Here is an 18,466-nt window from a genome sequence, read left to right as displayed (position 1 = left end):
CACACACTGCATTATTCTGAGGTCTGTCAATAAGATCACCCGACCCCTGTGCAAGGGACCTAACTTGCTGAGGAAGAATTCACAAGCACTTAAAATGCTGAGGCAACATTAGATTCTCTATACTCAGGACCATACGGAAATTTTATTGTTTTGATTTTACATCCATTACCTTATTGCGTGATCAATGAGTTTCACTGTTCCACATCAGCACTGGGGTATCCCTTTTTAAAAATGCTTGGGACCAGAAGTCTTTTGGCTTTCATTTCTAAATACGTATTTGCATATACAAAGTGATATTTGGGGACAGGGTTCTAGTTTAAAGACAAAATTCGTTTATGTTTCACCTATGCATAGCTCGAAGGTAATTTAGTACATTTTAGATAATTTTGTTTATGAAACAGTTTCTTGGTGTGGAATTTTCCACTCCCTCTGCAATGCTGGTGCTCAGAGTGTTGGAGACTTTTGATTAAGGATGCCCAACCACAGGCTTTCAGGGCCATGGAATTAGAATTATAAGCCTATGTGAACTCTTATTGTGATGGTTGAGTGCAAGTGCCTGATGCCCAACGTTAAAAGAAGGTGGGGAAATGAGATCTGGGGGAATATTCTTTTTTTCCCCCTGTTTTTGGAGCATGTAATCCAGGTTGACCTTAAACTCGAGGTTCACTTGTCTTGGTCTCCTGAATGCCGAGATTACAGGCATGTACTTTCATACCCAGCTTTAGTTCACCATTTTCTTTTATTTATTTTTTCCTTGCCAGGGAACAAACTCGGGACCTTGGGCATGCTAGGCAATGCTCTAGCCCCGAGTTGTAACCTAGGCCTGCCCCCACTTAACCGTCACAACAGGTCCACGAGGTGAGTAAAACAAAAGACACTGAGGCATAGGTTACACACAGGCTGTAACCTAAAGGTAACTGGGTACCAGAAATTCTTCAGGTGGAGATGATCTTATCTTCTGACCCTAAAGGGCCATGAAGAACAAACGGGGTTAAAGGAAAGCAAGAGAGGTATTGCCGGTAGTTTGTACCAAATAGTGATTTTCATCAGCCAGGCAGGAAACCCCTGGAATGGGTAAAGAAAAGAAATTATGACTTTCAGTGTCTGTCCTGGTGCCACTGAGGCTCAGTAGTGCCCATGTAAACCTCAGGAATGCAGAAACAAGCAATGGGGAAACAGTTTGTGTTTCGCAGGTGGCTAATGAGCGTCAGCGTAGCAGCAGTGCCTTTCATGGAAGATCTGCAGAGCTGTGAGGCAGGGAGACCTGGGATTCCCAGGCTGTATCGCCTCAGCGCATGCTTATGGGTGGCTGTAAGTAGACATACTGCTCACGGTCATGACGCGTGTCTCAGGACTTAGGTCTGTCTAATTAACAGTGGGCGCATCTGCAGTGTCCTTTGGCATTTGAGTTGTTTGCACAGACCAGGGACTTCCAAGTGTTGTCAGCTCTCTCCTCCAGCTGCATCTGGGAGTTTCGAATCCCCGGAGACTAAGGCCGTGAAAGGGGACCAGCAGTGCCAACTGAAGCATGGGAGCACTTGCGCAAAACCATGCTGTCAGCTGCGCCAGTGCTCTGAGCACTGCTCGTGCTGACTCATGAACCTGGAGGAGATCACACAAGGACTTTTCAGACTCAGCAAATGGGACACCTTTGCAGTTTCAGTAACCTGACCCGAACTTCTCTTCAAGAAGCTCACTTTTTTTTTTAGAAGTACAATAGCTAATTGGCATGTGGAGTTCATTTGAGGTACCGCAAATGAGGTCTTTTTATTAATACGATAGTCCAAACCTCCTGTGGTTGTAACACATTTAAAGCAAAAGCTACTTAACTCTGGCAAGAGAAGCTATGGTTGCTGTAGTTTGATTTTTGTGTCCATCTGTTTTCCTTCATTTATGATCCGTTTCCTTCAACAGCTCAAATATCCAAATTTACTTGCCCTTAGATAATGGATTAAAGGTAACAACCTAATGGTGATAGCCTGGGTTTTACATATATGTATATGTACACACACACACACACACACACACACACACACACACACACACACACATATCCTTAAGTCCCAAGAAGATGCCACACACATTATCTGTGCAGGATTCATAAACAGTAATGATAGTGTAAGTGCTTTAGCATGCATGAAACCTATATTTTTATTGGATCATTATTTTTAAAAACTACATAATGTTCTTCTAGCTTGTTTGTTATTATTTATTTAAAAATATTAAGTCATTGACATTTACTTTGCTTCCAGCCTTCCCTCATGATCGTCCTAAGGAAAAACTTCCCAGATACAGTCTAAACACACTGTAATTGCTGAAGAACTCATTTTAAGAATAAGACTCTCTGGATCAAAGAGTTGTATATATTTTATGACTTTAGGTCACAATGACAACATTTGCTTCTCAAATTATTCATAGTTTTGCATAAATTCACCTTCCCAAGACACACATAAATTTAAAAGCATCTAAAAAGCAAACGTTGTGAAGACTGACTTCTATGGTGTGTAAAAAAGCTTTTGTGAGGAATACCAGAAAGGGAAGTTAATGAGGAGTGGCAAGGTTTCCACCTGTTATGCAAGCTGATCTCTCTGTGGACTTGAGAGATGGCTCAGTCTGCTTTTGCAAGGACCTGAGTTTGGTTCCTAACACCCATGCTGGATGCTTCACTTCTGCTTGTAATGCTAGCTCCAGAGAATCCAATACCCTTTTTCTGAATTCTACATTCACATGCATGTTCTCATCCCACTTTCCATGTATACCACACACACACACACACACACACACACACACTCACACACACACACACACACATATAACACAAAAGATGCCGTTCGGTTTAGACAAAACACTCACAACACCCCATTGTGTGCTGTTGTTTGACTACAGATGCCTGGAATCATAAACAACCTATGAGGGCCTCGAGGTAAAATATAGATGTGGATACTTAAATTACTCTGGGGCATAATATAAAAATCCTGATGCATAGGTACTCTGAGCACACTGTTACAGTCTTTCTATCTCCCTGTACCAAATAGCCCCTCATTCCCATTCCTAGATGAAGTTAATATCTTTTACTTCTGATGGATGAAAGTGGGCTGAAAAGAGAATAAATATAGGAATGAGAGAAACAAAGAATCAAGTTCACGGTCTAGGTACCGGATAGATGCTTGCCAGTGCGCACAGAGCAGTTTCTTTTGTGTGCTCAGACAAGCAGCTTTTATTGCAGTTCCTTCCACTGCTCCTCGCACAAAGTGCAATACAATACACAATAAAGCAACTTTGTGGATTTCATTTTACTCATTTAAAAGACAACTTATTTATGTGTACTTTGGTTTAAACACGTTTATTGGGGCATAATTTATATACTGTAAAGTACACAATTAAATTGTTTTTACTATATTTGCAAAATTATGCATCCATTAACATAATCTAATTTTAAAACCTTTTTCATCACCCCACAAAGAAACGTCTTATCTATTAGCAGTCATTCCCTAGCGGCTCTCCTTCCTATCATAGGTAACTGCTAATCTACTTTTCTGTCTCTATAAATTGCCTATTTGGAACATAAATGAAAACCTATAATATGCGGTCCTTTGTGAGTGGTTTCTTTTTTCCCAGCTTTATTGAAGTATAATTGAAAAATGCAAATTGTGTATTTAAGATGTGCAACTTAGATTTTATACAGAAGAATATTATATAGTTGGGTTATGCCAAGTGTCATGCTTTGACTTGTGTACACTGGGGGAATGATCAGCATATTGGAGCTGATGGACATATCCTCTAATTCCTGTAGTTATTTTTGATAGGGAGACCATTTAAAATCTATTTCACAGCAAATTTTAAGTATATAATGTAGTAACTGTAGTCACTGTGTGGCATTTTCTGTCTTCACAATCTAGTCCACTTACACAATTAAAGCTTTGTACACTTTGACCAACATCTCTTCATTTGCCCAATCACCCCTTGCCCCTGACAACCACTGCTCTATCTTGCTTCCATAAGCTTGACTCTCTCTCATGCTACCTATGAGGGTCAATGCAGCATTTTTCTTTCTCTACTGGCTTATTCCACTTTGGCACAGTGTCCCACTGTGTTGCATACAGGCAGGCAGGATTTTCCTCCTTCCAAGGCTGGGTGATATTCCATTGTGGACACATTTCTGCATTCATGCATCCCTCAGTTTCTCCAGCTTGGCAATGTGAATGAAGCTGAGATAAACATCCAGTGCAGCTATCTCTTTGAGATTTAGAGTCCCTTTTATTTTTTGATGGATCTCCATTCTTAAATTGGACATGCCAATCTGTAGTTCTCCCAATAGTCTACAAATGTTTCTTTTTTCCTCACAAGCCACTCCAAAATATATTCCTTGCCGTGTTTTTCAATAGCCATTCTAGTAAGTGTGAGGTATACCTCACTGTAGTTTAATTTTGCATTTCTCTGATGATCTTAGGTGTGTTTCCAAATGAGTTAAAATGTATGTCCATGAGACCATGGGATTGGTTTGATGGGTCAAGGAAACTTGTCTACAAATATATACCTGAGTGTTTATACCCAATGCTCTTGTAAAAAACCAAGTGTGTCTATATGTGGTTGTAACCCCAACACTGGAAAATGGAGTCATAAAGATCCTGAAAGCTTCCTGGTCAGCCAGCCTACCTAAATCAGAAAACTCCTGATTTAGGTAGGCTGAGAGACCCCGACTCAAAGCAATAAGGTGGAGATGTCCTACTGTAGCTTCTACGTACATGTGTGTAGATCCCCACACATACCTTCCCACCCCCACCAAAGCCAAACAAAAACATGTCCACGCAGTAACAGGCTCATAGACATTTACAGAAGCATTATTTACAAAATGCAAGCAACTACATTGGGCATCAGTAGATTAATGAATAAAGAAAATGTGGTGTATTCCCACACACTTAGGACAAGATTCCTATGTTAAATATGAATTTAGCCAGTGGTTCAATATGTACTTCAGGTTCATCCATGTTGTTCCAAATGGTGGCATCTCTGTTTAAAGACTGAATACTTTTCCATTGCATTTATATACAATGAAGTAATGTAGATACAGAAAGAAAAAGACTCCATAGCGATAATATATGGGTTCTAAAGAAGTCAAAACATTGAAAAGGCTAGAACAGTGGTTTCTAGGGTCAAGGGTCAGGCATCAGGGCTGAAAATGGAGAGATGTAGGTAAAAATTACCAAGTATGTATGACATAGGTGTAGAATGTAGTGTGCAGTATGGGGACTGTTGTCAATGACACTGTCACATGGTGGAAATTTGCTGAGAGAGTGGATTTCCGATGTTCTTTCCTAGATACTCACAAGAGCAGCTATGTGGAGATGAGAAGACATGCCAATGTGCTTGACCAACAATAATTTCATTATATATACAAGCATCATATTCTATAACACACACATACACATACATATGCATGCATGTGCACACACACACATACACAGACACCCAACAAAAATGTCATTTCAACTCTTACTCTGCCCTAGTTTCCATTTTAGGTAGAGCACAGAGGCAGAGATACATCCTAGCCCATGGGGAGAAGGCTTAATTTCACCTTGTTCTTTACCTCATTGTTCATTTTTCTTTTCCTGTCACATATAAGCTTGGTTTGCCCAAAGCTCACTGTGTCTATGAAGGCTGTGGCAGCCGGATGGCAGGAATGACATCTGGTTGACTGGGTCCTTGATAGACACAACTTCTGGGTGGAAGTAGAATTGGTGTAGAGCAGAAGGATTTGGAGAGTGTATGTCCTGAGTACCCAGACTGTAGTCGTCCCTTGCTCTCCTGGAAGGATTTGGAGAGTGAATGCCCCAAGGATCCTGGTTATAATCATCTGTTGCTATTCTGGAGGGATTTGTTCCAGGATCCCACAGAGGGACATGGATGCTCAAGTTCCCTGTGTAAAATATAGTTGGATTTGTGTACCTCACACATCCTTTTGGATCATTTAAGTCATCTCTAGCTTACAATACCCCATGCAATATGAATGCATACAAAAACTGTTTAGACGGTAAACAGTGATTTTCAACTTTTGGGGTGGGGTGACATCAAATGACCCTTTCACAGGGGTTGCATGTCAGATATCCTGCATATCAGATATTTACATTATAATTCATAACAAAATTACAGTTATGAAGCAGCGATAAAAATAATTTCATGGTCAGGAATCACCACAACATAAGGAACTGTATTCAAGTGTCACAGCATTAGGAAGATTGAGAATTACTGGTTTTGAGACTAGTGGCAAGGACGGTGGTTTATATGTGTTCAGCTTAGGTATAGTTGTTTTTGCTAAGTTTCTTTATCATGCTAGTGGTTGAATCTGCAGATGTTGACTCTGAGAGTGATGTAGGTTAAGTGCTCCTGATAGGGGAGGGATGGGCACTGCCACCAGCTATTAGAGATGAGCTGGGCACCTGCACTGGGCAGGGCAATTTCTGTCCTGTGTTTTCTTCTCTGATTTCTTCCCCCCATCCTTTCTCCATCTTCCCTTTTCTCTTTCCCTATTATCTCTCCCTTGGTTATCAGTTAATGAATTTTCTCAGACTATTTTTCTCCATCTCCATACGGTGGTATGGCCGTAGGTTCTAATCTACGGCCATACCACCCTGAACGTGCTCGATTTTGTCGGGAATGAAAAGTTCTCATTTTTATGTTTTGTTCCTAACCAGAAAGTTTGGATTTCTACACTTACAACAAATTTAAATGGGTCTTTTGTGTATATTTATTGCAATATTTTTGAAGTATTGAATTACTAGCTAGTATAAAAGTTTTTTACTATTAGGTAAAAAAAACAATTTAAGTAATATCAGGGAAAGATTACACATGCTAGAACATTTATATTAGGCCTAAAATTAAAGACATTAAAATTTTCAGTTTAAACTTAAGCTTACTATTGTTGATCATTCAAAATATTGCCCCTTTTGCAATATTCTGAAAGCATTTTAGAATATTAAAGGAACATGGGATTAAAAAGCGCCCTATGAAATTGAGCTAGCAGACAACATTGGTTCCTTACAAAGCTATTTTAAGTTTGAACAATATAATTAATATGAAATATTAGAATTATGTGGCATTGGAAGAGCTGAGGTGGCCCAAAACTTTTTATCAATATCCTACTGGAAGAACTCTTTTCCCTGTTGAATTTAATGAAGGTAAATTATTAAACTAGTGTTGGATTCTCCAATTCTCCAATTCTCTGAATGTAGTTTTTCATTTTCTTATTCTGCAGCTAACCCAGGTCCACATAATCATAGACAAATTGACATAGATATGTAATAGAGACATAGACCACTCACTTTTTTGCCAAGATTTTATGTTTATTCTTAGATTACATTTGTTCATTTTGTCATTCAAATATTTAGCCTTAATGATATTGTCGTTGTTACATCTTTCTGATGAAAAGGGCCATGGATACTGCCATACAGTCAATAGATCTTCACTCTCCATGTTCTGAAGCTGTGAATGTGGTGGGTGCATGCAATTTTGTGATTTTCTTTTTTTCTTTTTTATTACTTTAATTTTAAATAGCTTGTTTCACATGCCAATCCCAGTTCCCTGTCCCTCCCCTCCTCCTGCACCTCCCCACCATCCCCTCCCAGCCTCCCACCCTATTCCCACTTCCTTCCACATAGGGGATATCTAGAGTCTGGCATTTCACACAGGGCAGGGTCAGGCATTCCCCTAAGGGTCCAGGCTGAGAGAGCATCCCTCTTTGTGTTATGGACACGCGAAGTCCGTTTGTATTCCAGGGATAAACACTGATTTACTGCCCAGGGCCCCATAGGTTGCCCAGGCCTCCTCACTTACTCTCACACTCAGGGGGTCTGGATCAGTGCTATGCTGGCCTCCCAGCTGTTGGTCTGGGGTCCAAGAGCTCTCCCTTGTTCAGATCAGCTGTCTCTGCTGGTTTTGCCAGCCCATTCTTTGCCAATTTGCTCATTGCTCCTCTCTCTCTGTCACTGGGTTCCATGGGTTCAGTTCAGTGTTTAACTGTGGATGTTTGCCTCTGCTTCCATAAGTCACTGGATGAAGGTTCTAGGATGGCTATAGACATCAAGTTTATTATCAGGAATGGGCATTCGAGGTGGTTTCTCCACTATTGCTTAGCTTGTCAGTTGGTGTCATCCCTTTAGATCACTAGAGGTCTCACTGGTGCCAGATCTGTATTCTAACCTTTTAAAACAGGTAGGTCTGCTTTGTTAGGAGGCAAAATTTTAAGACAAAAACAAAACCCATACCTGGAATAATCATTTGAGGGTAGAGGCTTCATTTCAGTATGTCCCAAGTCTAACTCTTCTAGACCCACAGATCTTCACGATGGGCTGTGTCACTTGTTTATAAATGTTACAGGACCTTCAGTACCAAGTGGAGGGCCTCTGTGCTCAGTCACTGTCAATGTCCAGGTTTACCTGAGTTTCTTAGGTTGGGAAACTTGTAAGCACTGACAGATTGAATGTTGCGGAAGCAGCTGAGATGGTTAAACAGACACAAAGGTTGTAAAAACCTCAAATCCAAGAGAGTCATTCTCACCAACTTTCTGTCCTCCCCTGCACATTCACAGGCACCCTTCACTTCCAGCTCTTTTTCTCTGTCCTCTGTCCTTGTGACCTTATGTAGCTTTTTATGACTGTTATTGTAGTGAACTATTGGGAGAATAGAGATGTTTCTTTTCATTAAAATGAATGAAATTAAATAATGCCTATTAATATAGCAATGAAGTCATAGACTAGACATTTTCACTTTCAAGTTGTTGTTGCTTGAATCATTAAGATGCTTTTTGCACTCATTTCTAATTATGAAATGTTTTATTATTTATTAATTAATTAATTTTTCTGAGACAGGGCTTCCATGCATAATAGTCCTGGCTGCCCTGGAACTGCTTTGTAGACCAGGCTGGCCTTGAACTCACTGAGATCACTGAGATCCACTTGCTTCTGCCTCCAGAGTGCTGGGATTAAAGGCATGTGCCACCACCCCTCAGCAAGTATATGTTTTAGAAGATAAGAATCACATGGGTTGGGAAGTGTAGCTCAGTGAAAGAGTGCTTGCTCAGTATGCACACGGTCCTAGTCCTAGCAACCCCCCCTCTGTCCGTCTCTCACCACAAAGAACAGGTAGACTAACAAGCTATCAAGCAAACAAAACTGAAAACAAACAACCACCCCCAAATCAGTGCACAATAACAAAATAGTCAAGGATGCACCAGTGGTTTCCAGCGGACTTCTGAGCTTGCTAACCTTCTGCAGATGTTATAATGGGAACATGACTTAGTTCTTGGGGTCATAAATGACTCTTGTGGAATACGTGACTGAGAAAGTTGGGTGTGCACTTCCTGGCAATTTTCATTTCCTCTGAACCAACAAGTTCTGCTTATCAGAGGACCCATTTTTTGTCGAATCTAATTAACAGATGAACAATTTTGGATCTGAAAATGTTGACATAGGTGGAGACACAGGTTGACTGAGCTTTTGCTGCTGTTTGCATAGTTCCAAGTCTGTGCTCACTCAGCAATGACTAGCCCTCTTGAGTTGTCTGAGGTTTTCTTACCTGGAAAAAGAGATGTGAACAGGAGGTCCTGAAGATGTGACATCAGCTTGGTTTTTTGGCTACTTTTGACAGAGCCTTTACTATGCGATGCCCATCTTCTACTCTGTACATAAAGATTGTGGTCAGAGTCCGCTAGTGATTAGTCAAGATAGCAGATTCTTGGGGGAAGTCCCCTTGGAGCCTTCTGTCTTGGCCAACTACAGCAGCAATATGGGTCTGCAGAATTGTAAAGTGATACTTTTCAACAGTCCTTAAAAAACCTTTCTATAAATTTAACAATAAACTCAGAAAATATTCCAGTATGAACACTAAAACAGAAATCACAAAACCACTTATAATACTTAATATAACTGTGTACTTCCTTTGCTATGCTTAATGCTTGTCCAGTCCTATTTCTGACTTTGAAGAGTAGGAATTTCTCTTGCAGATTCATTCTCAATGATGGCTATTCTTTATGAAACTATCAGAAACGGATGATCAGTGTGTAAGATATAATTAATCAATATGACATTCTTTGTTTTGTAGGGTGGAGAGCACTGTTACTACCACGGAAGCATCAGAGGTGTCAAAGACTCCAGGGTGGCTCTGTCAACATGCAACGGACTCCAGTATGTAGGAATCTGCTTGGTCCTCCTGACATCCAAGCTTGCTCATACCCACTCACTCTTTCTAGTTTTTATTTTTCAGATATTTTATCTTAGTGACTTTTTTATGTCAGTAATGTGTTGGGCATTAGATAGACACAGAGTAGTTCCAGGGAGCTAAAGTCCTCATTTCTCTTAACACCTGACTTTGTAGGAAACTCAGAAATTAAGCTCATGATTATGTAAATCAATAATTCCATTCTGGTTGATGCTATGAAGGGGTTAGGTAGGGGTGTATTAATTAACTTTCTGTTACTGGAATGAAATTCCGAAATAATCACCTGATAAAGAGAAAAATATTATGTTAACTCAAGCTTTGGAGGTTTGACTCCATGATGGGCTGGCCTCATTACTTGGGGCCACTTGTGAGGAATCACATCACTGGGGAAGGAATGTGTGTAGTAGAATAAAGTTGCTCAACATATGACTAGGAGAGAGGGATGAGGAGGAGACTATAGCTCTACAATACCCCCTCCAAGGCATTCCTCCCTATCATGAGCTAAAGACTTCTTACAAGGCTTGTAATGGTTAACTCATGAGGATCCCATCACCTCCCAGTAGTAGCACCACTCTGGTTTGTAATCAGATAATTAGTAATAGTCTTGTTGGGGCATTTAAGACCCAACTCTAGCAGGAAGCTAACAGAGGCTCAATCTAGTTGATACATCACCTATAGGTCTATGTCAAAGGTCAAATAAGTAGGATTCGATCTAAGTCTTAACTAGGCGTCAGCCAGGGAAGGATAGGATGCTAAGAGGAACTCATAATCTTCCTGAGGCAGACTCTTTGAAGCCATGCGTAAACACATTTTAGATCCAAATCAAGTGGTGTCTCAGATGAAGAGTTAGCTTTAGCCATGAAACAAAAAGGGTCTTAAAACCCTTTTCAAACTTTATTTTAGAGAAAATCTCATGTCTCCCTAAGTTAAATGTGGTCTATGGCATACTGCTTAATAGGCACTCACAATTCACAAGTGTAAAGATACTTCTTCCAGCCAGAATCAGAGACGGTTTAGAATATTCTTAGATGATGGAGTGGTCAGCTTTCTTGTAGGTGATACATAACAAGAAATATGTACTAGTTGCATATGGTTCTGGAATAAGCGGTTCCTCCTGCCCCCATGACGTGAGAAATCTTATTCCAGATCAGTGTTGTCATTGGCTTGTTTTTAAAAGTAAGTTATGCCAAGCAGAGTTTGCATTCTCTGGGGGAGTGCCTTATGCTTTTGTAGCTTGTGTGCTGCCTAGTAGAGTCCTTGGAGTGCTGAGACCATGACAGGGTTCCATGAAGCTACTTGGAGTTTACCTGGGACAGTATGAAGACATTTTCCCAGAGGCACTCTTTCCATGACTCTGTTGAGATGCCCGCTTGCCTGTCCTCACTGTTTGCCACACTTGATGACTCTCCTTCCGGTGTCTTGTGTTACAGTGGCATGTTTGAGGACAACACCTTCGTGTATATGATAGAGCCGCTGGAGCTGACTCATGATGAGGTGGGTCTGTGACATTCGTTTCCTTATGGTATTTTATTTTTCCAGCATGTGAAGACAAAACACATCAAAGACCATTTATCCATGTAATGTGATTTCAGACTTCTAATTGTACAATGCCAGGCCCTTGTGCCAGTGGCGGCAGATCAGAGTTATCATACCTAGGTATTCGGAAGCAAGCCCATTCTTTCTGGTCTTTGCAGAGAACAGAGAGGGCTTTTGTTTTGCACTGAGCAGTCTGGACTCCATTAGACAAGCTTTCATTCCCAATACCTTCTTTAGATCATTGTGTAAGAACTTACCTTTTTTTGTTACTAGACATTTTTAGTGGGAGAAATCTGTGGTCTAAACAATGGTACATGCTGCAACATACAGTTTTGAAATGGAGAAGAAAACAGTGTTTCATCTTATACAGGCCAGCAGCCATAATCAGAAATCCTGTGTTCCTGCCATGCTGCTGACTGTGTTACCAACTTTAAAGGTCAATTTGTAGTCATCAATATTATTTTGGGGGCTTACTACATTTTACATTCATGATAAAACCGGTGTCCCGAGATTCATGAATGGGGATGTAAAAGATGAATAAGGGACACACATGACATTTCAGATGATGGCATCACTGAGGAGAGCAAAGGGCCATCGAGTTGTGGGGCAGGGGATCTTGACTCCCAGAGCTGTGAAGGTACAAAGGCTCTGGGCCAGGTGCTGCTTGCTGTGTTCTGCTGTCTTTGGGAGATGTGACCATGTTGGGACAGGTGGGAATTGGCAGGTGAAGACAGGGTGAGGTCACAGCAGGGGAGTGAAATGAGGAGAGGAACTAGTAATGAGAAACACTGTATTTTGAGAGTGGTGATCAAAATGACACAGTCATTTGAGGGAGAGCAGAAAACTGCAGTCCAAGCCTCCTGTCTGTTTCCTGAGTATTCTCCGTGTGCTACCATGTTCAGATTACACATTAAAAAATTAAGAATATAGTAGTTACTGAGGCTTTTAAAATTTATCATTCATCTAGCTAGCTAGCTAGCTACCTATTTATTTAATATGTATGAGTGCGTGTGTGTGTGTGTGTGTGTGTGTGTGTGTGTGTGTGTGCGTGCATGCACTGCTTGAGGAGGTGAGCAGAGGGCTTCAGAGTCCTGAGAAGTGGAGTTACAGTTGGTTATGAGTAGCCATGTGTGTGCTGGGAACTGAACCTGTATCCTCTGCAAGGGCAATGAGAGCAACCTCTCCAGCACCAACATCTAGGTTTAAATGAGGATAAAAGGCAACATTTATTTTCTTGTGTGTGTGTGTGTATCTGTACATACATACATGTATACATACATACATATATGTGTATATATATATGACTATACAGATACACATACATGACTGTGGGATAACTTTTCAATTCTGAGACAGAAAAGCCATTAAATTGTACAAGGTGATATTTGAGCAAGCCGGTATGTGGTTTTGATGAAAAACTTTTTAACTTCCCAGACAGTGATGACAGTTTATCCTAGATTAAGAAGTTTTGATGAGTAAAACACTCTCCCTATTCTATGAACAGACAGATAACCATACTACAGCAAAACTGTTAGACATTCAGCAAAACACCTGACATTCGACTCTGATTAGCTGCTCTCTCACCTCCCTCACTGAAGAAACCCCCAAAAGAAAACAGCAACAGGTCCAAAATAGCTCTCTAAGCTTTTGCATTTTAGGAATGTATAAATGGGGTAATTTCCAGTGCATCTGTAATAGGACAGTTTTTGCAGACTGGGTGAATTCATAAATGTGTTGCAATGAATGCTGAACTGCTAAAAGGGTTCATATATATGCAAACTCTTATTATCAAATCGTTTAAAGAACTGTGCTTCATCGTTATAGTGCAATTATATTGCTTGGGGCTGATGGTTCCATGCTTGTTATCTTCTGTCCTCTGCCTGCCTCCCACCGCCTCCCTTTTGTTCACAGAGTGATTTGTTCTTATTTCACTGTGGGTGGGGGCAAAGGAGCAGAACTTGAAACTTTAAATTAATCGTAAAAATCATGTTGCAGATTCAGAAGTGAACTTCACTACACTAGGTGTCTTTTTATGTTATCAGAATAAAGAGCTGACTGGAATAGAATTTTCAATTTCTGGATGTTCACATTATTGTTAGTATTACTTTTATCATACTTTGTAGTAAGTCAGAAGTGTGGACAGGATAGTTCCACTGAGAATTCACATTCTGTTGCAAGTAGAAGGTAAATGACAATATCTTTTGTTATTTTCTATCAAATGTAATAAGAGGCCCTTTTTAATAGCTATTCTTATGATTACAAAACTAATGTATTAGCTGAGTGTGGTGGTGTATGCCTGTGATCCCAGCTACTCAGGAGGCTGAAGCAGAAGGAATTTCAGTTCAAGGCCAGGCTGGGGAACTTAGTGAGACCCTGTCTCAAATAAAGTTAAAACAAACAAACAAACAAAACAATACCAAAACAAAAAACAGGCTGGAGATTACATGAGTCTGTTGCCTCATATACATGAGACTCATAGTTCAGTTATCAATATTGCAAAAGCCCCCAAATCTAATAATATATTAGACAAATTGAAAAGCAAAATAAACACTTCACTAAATAGTAATTATCCATCATCATACCATCCTCAAAGATAATTTCTCATCATCTTTTAGCAAATACTCTTACATTTTTTCAATTAGACATTTACATATACATTTTAAATAAATTGATTGGATCGTTTTATAGCACAACTTAACCCAATAATGTGTCTTTCTGAATCTCAGTATTTGCTAAATAGAAATGCAAGGGTTGATCTTGGTCAACTTGACATACCTAAGATGAGGGAAGCAAGTTCAGCTGACGAACTGTCCCCATCAGAATGGCCTGTGGAACATTGTCTTAATTGTTAATTTTTGTAGGATGGCCAAGCCCACTATAAGTGGCACTATCCCTAGACAGGTGGCATAAAATAGGTATCTCTGGACTATAAAAAGGTAGCTGATGGTGGAGAGATGGCTCAGTGGTTAAGGGCACTGGCTGTTCTTCCAGAGGACCTGGGTTCAATTTCTAGTATCCACATGGCAGCTTACAACTCTACCTCCAGGGGATACAGCATCGACAGACATACATGCAGGCAAAATGCCAATGCACATAAAACATATAAATCATTTAGGTAAAAAAAAGGTAGCTGAGCAAACCAAAGGAAGCAAGCCAGTAAGCAGCATTCCTCCATGGTTTCTGCGGCTCCATGGTTTCTGCTTCAGCTCCTGCTTCTAGGTTCAGACTTCAGCTCCTGCCCTCACTTTCTTCCATGATGAAGTGTAACCGTAAGCTGGAATAAACCCTGTCCTTCTCAGGTTGGTTTTGCTCAGTGTTTTATCATTGCAATAGGAAGCAAACTAGTGCAGGGATAGAATACAGACCATATGGGCTTCTTGTTGGGAATAAATTGAATAATACATACACCAGTGCTGGTTGGCAGCCATTAAGCACTCGGCTTTCAATGCTGTTCCCACTTCTAATAATATAGGGAGTCAATGTCACTTCTAGGCCAAAGGATATGGATATTTTCAAGGTTGCTTATGGGTGTTACTAAAATCTTCCTCAAGCTGTGTTACCAGTGCTGTATGAGTACATTCTGCCTTGCAGCTGTAATTGACTATGGGTGTCACAATTTTTGAATCATTTACAAGTTGGTGGGAAATTGCTGTTTCATCTTTTTGGAATTTGTGTTTTAAAGGCTTATTAAAGCACCAGCGTTTTTCTCATGCTGGTGGATGTTCTGTCCTTTCTTATTCATTTCCCACTTGGGGCTTTGAAAGAAGGGGAGATTTAAGAGCAACTGACAAAACTGTGCTTTGATCTAAAAATGGGGCAGGTGAAGGGCACTGTTTTATTTAAAATTAAAGATTCAACAAGGCATATCCTTTTCCTCTGGTTAGCTAACGTCCTCGGGTTATCAAGGGTATTAGAGGAAACAGCAGTCTGCTAACACGGATGCATAGAGTGTCTTCATGTCTTTCTTTTCATTTCCTACAATTGTTTTTGTTTCAGAAAAGCACAGGTCGACCACACATAATCCAGAAAACCTTGGCAGGACAATATTCTAAGCAGATGAAGAATCTCAGTAAGTTTTAATTAAAATAGCCATGATATGTGGTGCAGGCTGTGACTTGACAGACCTCTGGAGTCGTGCAGTCTTGTTGGGAAGGGAAATTGGTCTGAGAGCTGGGGTCAGCAGCGTGGGTGGGAAGTGGAGTCCCAGCTGAGCCTTGCGTGGGATGAAGCATAGAGAGTTGTTTCAGTGGAGATGACAAATTAATCTCTGGTGTGAAGCTGGGCTGGGAGCCTGAGTCTGGCCAAATGTAAATGAGTGATTACTTTAGGTCCAGGCGGACTTTTGTGTTTGCTATTCCCCAGCCATTCTGCGTTACCTCCCCCGTCCACTCTGTCCCCAAAGCATCTGTAGTATGCTAATATAGACAAACGCTTCTTCTGATTTCCTGGGGGTTTGTGATACTATTACTATATACTAATGCACAGAGTCTTTTATAATTTGTACAAAATCTTATGCCACATATAATTTTAAATTCTAAAATGCACTGGGAAAACGTAGTAGAATTCTTCCAATATTGTTAAACGGCTGTAGGTCAAAAACCATCATCTAATCAACCTTGGACACCTCATAGTTTTCATGATGGAAAGAAAATAGCTTAGTGTGTGTGAAACGTTGAGCAATCAATGTACTGTTTCACTGTAGGCTATTTTGGCTTTGTGATGACATTTATTATTAATGGCACGGTCCCTTCATGTAATATTTGAAGACTATTCTCAGTGGAATGCTGTCCAAATCCATTTGGTGTTCATTTTCCTCTAACACAGGCACAGATGGCAGTGACCAGTGGCCTTTGCTACCTGAATTGCAGTGGCTGAGAAGAAGGAAGAGAGCAGTGAATGTGAGTGTGGCCTTAGGCTATAGGAGTTACCTTTTATCCTTGGGAGTCTGCTCCCACGCCATCTAAAAGTTCCCCTTCAAAACAGAAACAGCACAAAGAAGCCTCCATCTCTTGAGCATCTGTAGCACAACGTTATTTTTTCTTCTCTCGCTATTAATGATTCAAACAGACTAGAGTGCCCTGTGAACCCTGATGTTGTGTAAAAATGTGTTGTTGTTTTAGTTCTATCTTCAATATTCTTATGAAAATCAGGGCACATTTTCCCCCTATTGGTAAGCACAGTAGGGCTGATGAGATGGCTAAGAAGGCAAAGCTTGAAAACCAGAGTTCCATCTTTGGGACCAACTGGTGGAAGGAGAGAATTGGTTCCGGTAGCTAACCTAGGTCTGCATGTACTCACTCTCCCAATACAAACAAACAAATAAGCAAGCAAGCAAGCAAGAAGGGGAGAATTCACAACAGCATTAGAGATGATATGGCTTATACAATATCATATAAAACATTTTTGTTAAAAATGTAGGAAGAATTAGGGTTTGAAATATTGACTTGTCAAGTTTATTTGCATTCCTTCCAAATAAAAATGAGAAACTCTCTTATGCCGAGTTTGAAAGCTGGGTGAGTTTTTTAGAACAGAATTTCAGATGTCCTTTCCCTATTGGTGATATGACAGTGGCTAAGTGAAAGTCATGAAATGACATAGCCAGTGGCGGCTGTATGTCTTCTGTGCACTGATAAATGCATAGGAGTGTTGTAACTAAATATGTTCACAGTCTTTCTGTAGTAGATTGGAAGGCTGTAATGACTGGGACTATTTAGTAATTACATGGTGAATGCCATGTAACCAAGAATTAATTCTACAGCTTATAAGTTGCATGGTAATTCACTAGATAACTTAATGAGTAATTGTAGCACAAATTATACATTTTAGATAATACTTAGTTGAATGTCTTTTTTGTATTAAATTAATTAGATCCCTCAGCAATCTAAAAGTTAGTTCAAGTTTGAATCATCTTCTTGTATAGCATGCATTAGTGTTGTGCTAATCATGAATACAGTTTTTATGTTCACTTATTTAGAACTCTTTGCTTACTCTTGAAGATACTGTTGGCTCGTACAGCTTTCCTTCTACAGCAGTCTACCCCAGACTGATCTGTTACTATGTACACAAAGAAGAACCACCATTATTAACTTTTCAACCATGAAAAAAATAAGTGTGAATGAGAAGTATAATAGCCTTTATTCCTGCAAGTAGCTGAAAGTAGGCTCACTGTTACTAGACTTGTACTCCATTCAGTTAATTCCTGTTGACCACCCTGATTCCTATTTCAGAGATGCCTGATGTTCTCATGAATTTAAACTAAATTCCCTTTGACATTTTAAGTAAATATGAATATTTTATCATTTAATGCCATAGAAAGGAAAATTTACTTATTTTTAGCTACTATGCTATGCATTTTTCTCTAGACTAATTTTACATGGAGAAAAACACACAGCAACAACATGACCTATTTCCAATTTTGGTGAACAGAGATAGTGAAATTGTTTTTTTCTAAATTTTGTCTGTTCACTGATACTTTATAGTCACGTGTGAACAATTGTCTCACGAGGTTTCTTTTTGGGATATTTTTACTATAGATGATGAAGGATCCTGAAATTCAAGGCTTACCTGTTACTTATTGAGAAATAGAGATGCTTTATGTTAAACACTATTCTAACCATGAATTTCTTATTTTCTTTAGCCATCACGAGGGGTGTTTGAAGAAATGAAGTATTTGGAGCTTATGATTGTTAATGATCACAAGATGGTAAGAATATAGAAC

At 39.9% G+C, this 18,466-nt stretch overlaps 1 protein-coding gene across 3 annotated transcripts in view; it reads left to right on the top strand.

Moving 5' to 3' along the window:
- Positions 1–18,466, top strand: part of Adam23 (ADAM metallopeptidase domain 23) — a 148,450-nt gene that overhangs the window by 71,167 nt on the left and 58,817 nt on the right. For all 3 annotated transcript variants that reach the window (XM_040753456.1, XM_040753458.1, XM_040753455.1), the window contains exons 5-9: positions 10,096–10,178; positions 11,643–11,706; positions 15,745–15,817; positions 16,573–16,646; positions 18,386–18,451. In XM_040753456.1, coding sequence (XP_040609390.1) covers positions 10,096–10,178; positions 11,643–11,706; positions 15,745–15,817; positions 16,573–16,646; positions 18,386–18,451 — 360 coding nt within the window. The remainder of the gene's footprint in view (positions 1–10,095; positions 10,179–11,642; positions 11,707–15,744; positions 15,818–16,572; positions 16,647–18,385; positions 18,452–18,466) is intronic.

The sequence above is a fragment of the Mesocricetus auratus genome, unplaced genomic scaffold (genome assembly GCF_017639785.1).
Source record: "Mesocricetus auratus isolate SY011 unplaced genomic scaffold, BCM_Maur_2.0 Super-Scaffold_100010, whole genome shotgun sequence".
NCBI classification, from domain to species: Eukaryota; Metazoa; Chordata; class Mammalia; order Rodentia; family Cricetidae; genus Mesocricetus; species Mesocricetus auratus.
The sequence above is the reverse complement of the archived record's forward strand: the minus strand, read 5'-3'. Positions and strand labels throughout refer to the sequence as shown.